Source organism: Nothobranchius furzeri, chromosome 11 (assembly GCF_043380555.1).
Source record: "Nothobranchius furzeri strain GRZ-AD chromosome 11, NfurGRZ-RIMD1, whole genome shotgun sequence".
NCBI lineage: Eukaryota > Metazoa > Chordata > Actinopteri > Cyprinodontiformes > Nothobranchiidae > Nothobranchius > Nothobranchius furzeri.
In genome coordinates this window covers 63356993-63367677 of record NC_091751.1, presented here as the reverse complement: position 1 = coordinate 63367677, position 10685 = coordinate 63356993, and the positions used below count along the sequence as shown (strand labels likewise).

The 10685-nt window shown below is 42.8% G+C and overlaps 1 protein-coding gene across 1 annotated transcript in view; it reads right to left on the bottom strand.

Annotated features, from left to right (window-relative positions):
• acin1a (apoptotic chromatin condensation inducer 1a) overlaps positions 1-10685 on the bottom strand; it is a 32434-nt gene that overhangs the window by 8418 nt on the left and 13331 nt on the right. The window contains exons 8-10 of the mRNA XM_015957378.3: positions 2470-2527; positions 1292-1331; positions 138-280 (exon numbers count right to left, since the gene is read on the bottom strand). Of these exons, the coding sequence (XP_015812864.3) occupies positions 138-280; positions 1292-1331; positions 2470-2527 (241 nt within the window). The remainder of the gene's footprint in view (positions 1-137; positions 281-1291; positions 1332-2469; positions 2528-10685) is intronic.

Below are 10685 nucleotides of genomic sequence, written 5' to 3'. Positions count from 1 at the left end.
TAAGACTGGCAAATTAAAAGCCTAATGGATTTTTTTCTTTGCTAACAGCAACATATTACAGATGTATCACTAGTCCTTGTGCATACAGGCAATACTAAAACCACAATGTGAGATTTATCTAAATCTGCAGCCCTCACCTTCAGGGAATCAGTGGTGATGCTGATGGAAGGTTTCTTGGCAGTGACGGCTGTGCTGGAGCCCCACCTCCTCTTACGACCAGAAACAGGCCCAGACTCCTGCTCACCCTCCCCACTGCCGGTGCCAGGAGACGACTTAGTGCCTGATGAGTCATAAAATACAGAATAAATGCCTAGAACATCACTGGAGCAACAACATAAGGATCTGGCCACATCTACATGACCCGCTAACAACACCTGCTTAATAAATAGCATTATTAATATTACTAAAGGAGACAGTAGGACATGACACTACAACAGTAATACACAAAGAAACTTCTCTACATGGCCAACAGTACAAACAGCTACCACTCTGCTGGATAACTAGTGCTGGCTCAGGAGGAAACCCCTAGATGGCTCCTCTCCCCATCGGTTCTGCACAAAAACATGCTAAAGATGTCGAGGTCAGCTCTTCCTGTACAACTCACATAAATAAGGGAGGTGCTGTTGTGGAGACCTGGAACAGGCTGGAGCAACACATCTGAGTACTTAGCCCGAGCCAAACCCGTCTGACTGGATGTATGGAACTCCTCAGGTGTTTGTTACCAAAATGATGTTAAATAGCTCAATACAGCTTTGAGGTTTTTCAGTTCCCAATCAACTTGTTATCCTTGTTAGCTAAACATGACTTAATTACGCCAGCTAACAAGGCAGGACAAATGTGAGATTTGTTCACTCGTCCCTCCAGCCCAAAATACTTAGATCGCCTATTGAAGACGTGAATAACAACAAGCTTCAGGGAGTTGTGACTCTCACAGAACTGCAGCAGCTTGATGACATCACTAGAGAATTCTTCGTCTTACACTACGGTCGGGACAAAAGCTTCAGACGGCTGACGGTGTTTTGATCTGGTTTAGTAAGAGATGCCACCATAAGGAAGAATGATTTACCGCCACAGCCAATCAACAATCTCCATTTTTATAGAAACACTTGGATGAGCAGATTAGAGTAAAAACACCCAACATTGTCAGAGCCACATTATTTTGCTCATTTGGTTTTTCTGTCCAGTGTTAACTTTTTATTTAGTTCTATACATAAATAATAAAGTAACCATTGTGAGTAAGGTGTAGACAGTGCTTCAAAAGGAGAGGTGAAAGATGGGAGGGTGTACTCACTGCCAAGAGAGATTTTACGAGCTGAGAACGCCTTTGGTGTCTGAAAGAAAACAAAAACATTCGACATTAGAGGGAAAGGTGAGAGGCAGGTATGGAGGGTAGAAACAGGAGTAACAGCAGTACCCCAAAACTTTCCACAGCTGATATTCTCATAAAAATATTCCAAGATCTTCAAAAAATAGCTACTGTATTTTCCGGACTATAAGCCGCTACGTTTTCCCACGCTTTGAACCATGCGGCTTATAATGAGGTGCGGCTTTAGTCAACCAAAAGGGATGGATGCTGGAAAGTCTAATGAAGGAATGGTTAAAGGAGTGCTACGAAAAGCGTCCAGGAGGATTTTTTTCACAGTAAAATGGCGCTCTGACACTGAAGAAGATGCCTTCAGTGGTTTCAGTGCGCAGGAGGATGATGAATAAACTAATCAATAACTTTTCTGTTTTGTTTGATACTGACCAGTTCAGTTACGTTCAGTTAAACTACGTTTAATTCAGTAGATATCTGCGGCTTTTAGCCCGGCGCGGCTTATATTGAGGTGCGCTCTATAGTTCGGAAATTACGGTAAATAAAATGATATTAAGCTCATTTGCTGATTCCCTGGAACCACTGTCAGCTGATCCTTAAGATGTTCGGGTGGCAGGACCAGTCCAATTGGCTCTCAGAGGCTTTAGCCAAAGGCAGCCAGTCCTGACGCTTTAAAAACATGTTGGGCTCATGACGAGAAACAATGAATTTTCTTTTTGTAAAGAAAAAGAAAAGCATGTGCCTCCAATGGTTACTGTACTCATATATTGGCAGTCAACTAAAAGAAAACCGATGATAAACAAGGGATTGATATGGAAAACAAACTTTTCTGTTAGGTCCAATAAAGAGCTCTTATCAGCCATGTTGGTGAACATGGGGCAGCCTCGAGGGCTTATCTGGATTCCTGTGGTCAGGTGTAGCAACAGCAGTATGTGGGGTCAATAGCCTTCAGAACATCAACCACAGTGAGAAAATGTCCTTGGTGTCGCGGCCAACAACCGGTTTCACAAACAGCCAGATCAAATTTGTAACTTATGACATGCTTTCTAATATTTTAGTAGAAAAATACAAAGAAAAATGCTGTAAAAATTATTTGTAATTTTAAAAGATGAAGCAAGTAGAACCAATAATGTTCTATTGACCGAAGGCCTTACCTCCTCACTGGTCCCTGAATGCTTGTCTGGGTCTGCCATGGCTGTGTCCTTCAGCTGCCTGCATTTTGAAACAGCATAAGCATTGCAAATTAAAACATAGGGATGTATATTGGTGAAATTCTGGTGATATGGTACATATCAGGGGGTGACGATAAGATCAGGCGCGCAGTTAGGGTGGGGGACGGGGGGGATCTGTCCCCCCCAGATTCAGATAGACCCCGATCCGTCCCCCGCACTAAAGCCAGAAAGAAAACAAAATCGGAGGTTGAGTGCTTGAAGCTCATTTTTCCAATTACACTGAATGCAGCATGACGTAAACAAACACCAACTCCAGAGGCGCCAAAGTGGTTGCTGCTAGGATGCAGGATGAAGCGAAAAAGGAAAGCAGTGATTACTGCGTATTTAAAAAAGACCAACAGTGTAAGTAGGCGGGACCGATCTGCCTGTTTATGCGTGTTGGTTCTAGTTTCAGTACGTTGTTGTCGGTGTTGGGACTTACTCGTTAAAAGCGCCAAAGCCTCATTGCTGACTTTAACAAGTCTCATCTACAAATATGATCCCTCATGAAGTTACTACTTTACACCAGAAGATAGTGGAGATGTGGAACCTTCAGGCTGAGCAAAGTTATGGAGTTTTTAGAGTTTGAAAATCACCTCCCGCCGAGAGGCTCCCAGTCAGGGAGAAGAGGAGATGCGCGCAGCATGAAGAGGGCAAATATTAGATAAAACGTTTAATTGCCGGCAGATCTGGTCTTTGTTGACTGATCACTTTGTCTGGTAATGACTGACTCTGATTATGAAGCAGAATATTGACTCTGATGAAGAAATTAACTCATCCAGCCGGGAAGATTGACGCTGCTGCAGCATCAGACAGCAGGTGCTGCACGAGAGGTGTGTGGAGTTTACAAGCTCCAAACGTTGGGTTTGATGTTGGTTTAACCTTCTCTGGGACGTGATGGATGTAGAAACGATGATAAAACACAGCTAACGTGACAGACGTAGTGACAATGTAAAAAAAAAGCCGTAAAAAAGAGGCAGATGCCGATGCGTTACATATGGAAGTCAAAGTGTGCCACATAATCATAAAAAAGGTAAAATATAAAATTTTAAAAGAGATTTATATATTTATATATAAATTAAAACTTTCTAAATATAATGAAAATTTCTAAATAACGTAAAAATACGAAGGAACTTCTGTTGGTCAGGCTGAAAAGCTTGGGAACCACTGCTCTAAGTATAGGGTTGGGCATCGAGCATCGACTGGAACCGGTTCTGTTTGTTTTTCCCGGAATCGTTAAAAGTTTTTTATTTCATTCCTAGTTTCGATTCCTAGAGCTGATCACACCAGCTGTCTGTGTACAGCACAGAGTCCCCCCTCCCCCCACCCGGATATAAACAAACGAGTCTGCCGAACTATTACTCCGAAATATAAACTTCAACTCCTGCAGCGTAGAGAAAACTTGTTAAAATACGTCAACATGGTGGATTTAGTAGAAGCTTAAAGAACAAACTCTGGACGGTGTGAGGTGGGTTTGTCTCACTGCAGAAATAAAAACACACACTGAGCGTCAGCAGTCAGACGCAGCCGCTCACTAACACTCGTGTGTGTGTGTGTGTGTGTGTGTGTGTCAGAAGGCTGAACAATAACCTGTAGAATAATTAGTCATTATGCTAGAGAAGCTTCTCTGTGGTGGACCACACCAGCTTCTGCCACAATAAATAATTATAATAATAATAAATCACACACAAGTTGTGAACATTTTAATTTCCTTTCTGAACTATTTCTGTTGAGAGTTTTAATGTTTAAAATCTGTTAGATCGTTACTGACAGCAGCTACGTTTAAGTTTCACTTTCTGTTCCGACTGAATGCTTCTGCAGCATGGAGGTGTAGTTCTCAGTCATCCTGGACATGATCATCCTGAGTTTTAGCTGAAAACAGCTGGACGTTTCTGGATATGTTGGAGACATTTAGCCTCTCATCCCAGAGGCTTCTTCCAGACTTTGGTTGTGGTCAGAAACAAACACACTGGTTGTGCTGCAAGTCTTTTTCTTTTTTTCTCCAAAACATGTTTTTGTCTAAATGAAGGTGATGTTGTTGTTCATAGAATTAAAATTCATGTTGAAGTTAAAATTATTTCATCAAGTAGGACCTGTGGTTAGCTGGCTCATGTAAAACATGTCATGTCTTGAAAGAATCGGAATCGGGAATCGATAGAAACCAGAATTTAAACGAGGAATATTGTTTTTTAAATATATTTTATGTGCAGTTTTTTTAGGGCTTTTATGTTTTCTGTAAAGATTGGTATGCTGAAAATCATTTAATGTTTTGCATAAAGCATGAGGTTTTGGTTAGTAATTGATTAGAAGAATAACAAATGACTGACTTGGATAGTGTTGATCAGGCAGAGCTTTGTTGCCAGCGTTCCATTGCATAATGCCTTCAAACACATATATAATAGTGTTAGTTTTTAAGTAAACCATTGGATGAAATTACACAAACTGACTGAGCTCTAGTTACGGCTCTTGCAATAGTCTGTGTATGTGTACGTGCGTACGTGTGTGTTTGGGGGAGGGTACTGTGATGGACAGAAGACGGAAGCTGCCGAGCTCCGAGGGTGTGGTGATTGGACACCAGCTGGTCCTCGTTATGGATAACGAGGCCAGGGAGGATAAAAGGGTGACAGACCTACTGAGAGGTGTGCGTGGTCGACCTGTCATTGTGGCATCGGACTTTGGGGGGTGGGGTCGTTCGCAGCCGGGTAGGGCTGCCGGCGACGAAGATAGCTGAACAGGTGTTTAGTGTTCCAGCGCCAGGAGGGAAGGCTGGTCGCCTTCTTTAGACAGTTAGGGCTGGGCATAGGTGATGCCAAGGCCGCGCCGACATCTGCCGCTACGGACTCTGGCAGTGGACTTATGTTGTGGATTTACCCGCCGTCCTCGCAAGCTACACCCCGGGGCGTTGGACGGCGTTGGAAGCTCAGACCCCGGGGACGGGGGTCACACCATCCGCGACAGCTAAGTACCGCTGCTTATGTGACTCATGCTGGACAGTTGGGTTTAGAAGAGAGGGCTTGGGCCATGGTGTTTTATCATTGTGTTTTATTATTGATTGTGCAATAAAGTGTGTCTTTTATAAGTCGTTGCCTACTGGTGGTGTGTTCAGGTTCTGACCGGAGGGCAAGATATTCTGCCTGTGCTGCCCACGGCTACTTTTATTACAGTACATTGGAACTTTGTCCCTCCCAGTTTGAAAATCCTATCTGCGCCCCTGGATAAGATATATCAAGATATATTGTGATACATTCAGCCAGACGATATAGACAATTTTTTTGACCGAAATTATTGTAGGAAAATTCAATAAACAGTCCAAAGTGAAACTTTAACATGTTTAACATGAGGTATCTGAACCATTATAGAGGGATTTACATTTAAATGGTGGAAACAAAACCCATTGCACGCTGCTGCCAACTAGCAGTCGGCGTTTGAATTACACCAAAAGAAAAGAAAATACACACACGTTTGCATGTAAATCTTTCAAAAATTTGGTACACAACTTTTGGATATCGATATAATATTGTTGGAAAAAATATCGCGATATATTGCCAAATCGATATTTTTCACATCCCTATTAAAACGTTATTTTTAAAAATAAATTTTGTGTGCCACCAAAACAATGTAAACCAGACAAGTTACTAAAAAAAGATGAGTCTATATGCAGTTAATTTATATACAATATCATTTTTGCAATTTCATACTTCAGGATCAGATTTTCTAGAGGTTCAGGCAGTTCTGGTTCCTTTTTTTGTCCACTTCAAGAATTGTAATTTGGACTTTTGTTTTCTGTGGACTTCAAACAGTGGTGGTGTTTGTGAAGGAGAACTTATTCTCAAACATTTAATCTGGTAAAATTAAAGGTAGGAAAAATGTAAAAACATTGTTAACAAAATGTCTGATTGATGCGCTTATAAAAAAACTACTTAAAAAGAAAAAATTCCTGTGGTCTTCATTGTGAAAGTTAAATCTATACTAAAACTCCAGTATAATAAAAAGCTTTAGGACTGATGTTTATAAGTGGTAATAGATGATGCCACAGAACCACTACAGTCCTCCAGCTCAGCTCCACAGGAACCAAAAACTGCTGCACAGGTGAGCGCACCTGTGCTCACTCTGAGTGACATTACTGTCTCAGTGAGATAATGCCGCCTTCAGGACTAAACGCAGCACCCAGGCTCTAGCTGCTACTGACATGACTGCGCTGCATTTTCTCCCTCCTCCCTACCTCCTCCTCTTCAAACACGCTCTCCTCTAAACTCTCATCCCTCCAGACAGGCAGCAGCACTCAGACACGAGCCACTGTTAGGGAAACCAGTCAGTACCGGTCGCTATATCCACCGACATCAAACAGCCATGATGCAGCGAGAGCAAAAATGATTTATAAACAAGGACCCACATCTTCTCCATTGCACCGGGTTTGAGGTGGCCTCATCAGTTGCCTGATGAGAATTCTATCAACTACATTTCCCCCGAGTTAGGTATGGGCGAGCATACATAACTTCTCCTAATCTCATGAGATTTACTGAATCTGTCTCCGTCATCAGACTAATGCCATCATGCCACAATTATTTATAATCATTTCACAAAAATGCAAATACAAACGAATGAGAACAGCAACTTCATTCTCTCTGAATATTTACACTTACACTTAACCCCAAACCAAAACAACAAACCCATTTCCCACACTGAATAATAAACCCCTTTCATTTATCTTTGATAACTTGGTTAAAAGTGTGGCAAAAATATCTCCATCAAATATAAATTTTTAGCACCTTGAAGTGAACATAAAGTAAGTTACGTAGGCTCTGAACAACCAGGTCCGCCCCTCCTGCCAAACCAACTACGTCATAAGCGGCAACCTCCTCATTAAGCGCGGCGTCTGCCTTGGAGCTCGTGTGCCTAGCCCTGACGCCGCAGGCATCCTGCCTCTTCTGTGCTCCTCTACTCTCAGCTGAGAAACTCTGCTGTGTGGAGTACTTCACGCCTGTCGGAGGACATCTTCCCAATAGACATGTTGTACCCGCTGGACAAGGCACTCAAGTTTTTGGGTGTCAAGCAGCGGTTGGATGACTACCCAAGCCGAAACTGGCATTCAGGCTAGCAACCCTAGCCTTACTGACACACCCACCTGTGTCCCTATAACCAAGGTGGAAGGTTTTTCCGAACGAGGCTTTCCTGCTGTTCCTACCCTGGAACTGGATTTAGCATCATTGTTCGGGACAAAAAACCAGCTAGCTGGGCAGCGAACTGTTCCTGCCTGCCAACATGATCCAACTCTGAAACGATTTTCTGACCGCTTGCACCGATGTGCTTCTCAGACAGGCAGCATACCTAATACTGTTGCCCTTCTTGCCTTCAGTGTTTCCAAAATGGCAGAAGACCTGGCCAAGGGCATCATCTGTAAATCTGTTGATGCCATCTTCAACCTCTGTGCTGTGATTCTAGTCGGTGGTGCCAGTATCGCCACCTGGCAGACACTTACTGTGAACTTTAGTTGTGTCCTCAGTGTGCTTGTATGTTAATTATGGAATTACTGGACAAAGATGGCAAGCTGTGGTATTGACTGTCCTAACAGATCATCAAGGAAATCTCTGCTTCCTTTTTACCATTAAAGAGCAAGTCACCCCAAATCAACTGTTTGTTGCTGATAAACTATATAAATGAGTGTCTAATCGTGCCATAGACACATGTAGTCAATAATTGGGACTTTAGTGCATCTTAGTTAAAATTTAAAATTTCTACCTAAAACTGTCAGTGTTGCGCCCTCTTCAGGTAAAAACTCTGCACTGCATTTGAATTTAAATCTGCCATCACGATTCGCTAAGAGGTACCCTATGATGTAAGCTGGCACCATATGATGTCACAATGCCTTTGTGAGCCTGTGGGTGTGTATTTGTTAGCGGCACCGCCCTCTCGGTCTACCAGGCAACAGTATTTGTTGCAAAAAATCTTCCAGCTCTTGGAGAGTACAGATGCCTTTTTTCCTCCTCTCCTCCCGATCTTATCCAAGGCTCTTTGTTTGTCTTTGGGTGTACAGCGCTTCTGCATTTTTTTCTGGAAATTATTAAAAATGGACCTGGTCAGTTGGTCTCTCAACGCAATTGACAAAATTTTTTTCAACGATGAGAACGGGAGAAGGGGCTCCCGGGTGCTCCTCTGGGACAGAGCCAGCCGGGCATATCATGGACTCCTGGAAACAGTGGAACCTGATCTGCCTCTCTCAACTGTCTGCAGAGGATTCTGAAGATGTCTGGATATTCGTGGTGTTGTGTCAGGTTTGCTGTTTGGTCTGAGTGGTTACCTGGCTTATCAGAAAATTAATGAGCTTTTGAGGAATATTGGCTCAATCCCGGAGCTCAGGGATGGATTACACCGCGCTGTGAACGCACAAACTCATATAATTGTCGAGATGAGTTGTAAGCTTGGAACTTTGGCTGCGATTCAGACTCTGGCACAGAAGGTGGATTCAATAAAGAGAGAGTTGACGGATCAGCACGGTTGGGAATAGATTAATTTATGCCATTATTGGATCGAGAGGGGTTGGAGATCAACAGAACTGTAAGGCAGAGAGGAAATTATGGCAATCTCTGTCTGGCTCCAAAACAAGTTCTTATCTGAATCTGGTGCCCTTGAGCCTGTGAGGCTGTAGTGTTTACTCCCCCTCAGGAGAAATGTGGAATGCTGCCGTCGCCATGGCAACTCTGTCTCCCTATCCCAGCCTGGCCAGGACTGAGACCGGTGAAGGTCGTGGAACCATTTCCAGGAGTCACTGTGCTTTCTAACCAAATTTCCTCCCTCCCCTGTCCAAACGGAGGTGAAGAGCGCTGCTCATTGCGGCTGCATGCACTGATGTGAAAAGAGTCCCCAACCCTCCTTCCCCACCTAGTGGACACTTATGTTGTGTGATGTCTAAAGTCTGTTGCATTTCTGTCTGAGGTGTTTTTTGCATATCAAAGCTACCCTCTCTGTGGAGGGTAACTCTGAAGTGCCTTTTTTTTCCTCCACCTGACTCAATCCTTATATAAACCCTCTGATTACTATTGAGGTAGCGCGACTCGGGTTGCGAATGACCACAGTCACCAATTCTTGTCATGTGTCTATGTCTATGTATGTCTGATCTCAGAATTGTGTGTACTGAAACTCTAATTTCCCTCTGGGATTAATAAAGTATCTTTGAATTTAATTGAATTTCTCAAACAGGAAGTGAAAGTGGAGTAAAACTGGTAGGGGGTGACTTGCTCTTCAAGTAAATATATATATATATATATATATATATATATATATTGTGACATCATATGGTACCAGCTTACATCATAGGGTGTGTGTGTATATATATATATATATATATATATATGATAAGCACACAAAAAAGTGCTACTAAGCAATTCATTGTTACGTCCAAAGACAAGCTAAAGTTACCTGCAGAGGTTTCAAGTATCAAAGTGAGTAACTCATCAAACCCCTTACAAACTACATCGGAGATTATGTCGTTGTCCATTTGTGTTGAGAGAGATAATCAGGGTGAAAAGAGAGACTAACATCTCTGAGTCAGCGGCAGAAAGTGGCCGTGTTCGAGTTGAGCTGTGCCTCGCCTAGAAAACAGACGAGAGCAGACGGAAGCAGCAGGGGGAGTGGCTGAAAGCCGGCGTTTAAGTCGGACAGATTTCCTTACATGTGTAGCTCGGGGGTGACGATGGCTGAAGATATCGCGTTAGAGTCGGTTAGAGTTCATACTTGTTTAATTATTTATTTTAATTCTGGTGCCTGTTAGCAACCGAAACACATCCTCACGTGCTTGTGGATATCATATATTGTATATGGAGACCTGACTGTAATAATAAGTAAAAGTTATCAGCTGTAGGTTTAGTGTGCTCATAGGAAACGTGACAAAAGAACACAAATCACATTTCTCTTTATGGCCTATATAGTTGTCATCATCAACATAACATGATTTACAGAATACATGTGACCAACCAACATTTCATGTTCTACCACCGGATGTTTGGATCAAAATATGAACCAATCAGATCTTAGATCAGGTGAGAGCCAGGCGTTTCCCGTCATCCTCTAGGTTTTGCAGCCGGTGGAGAGCAACTGCAGCGCCTTGCTCCAAAATCTGCGGCCGCCTTGATCTCACGAGGTTATCGTTGCCTACGAATGTA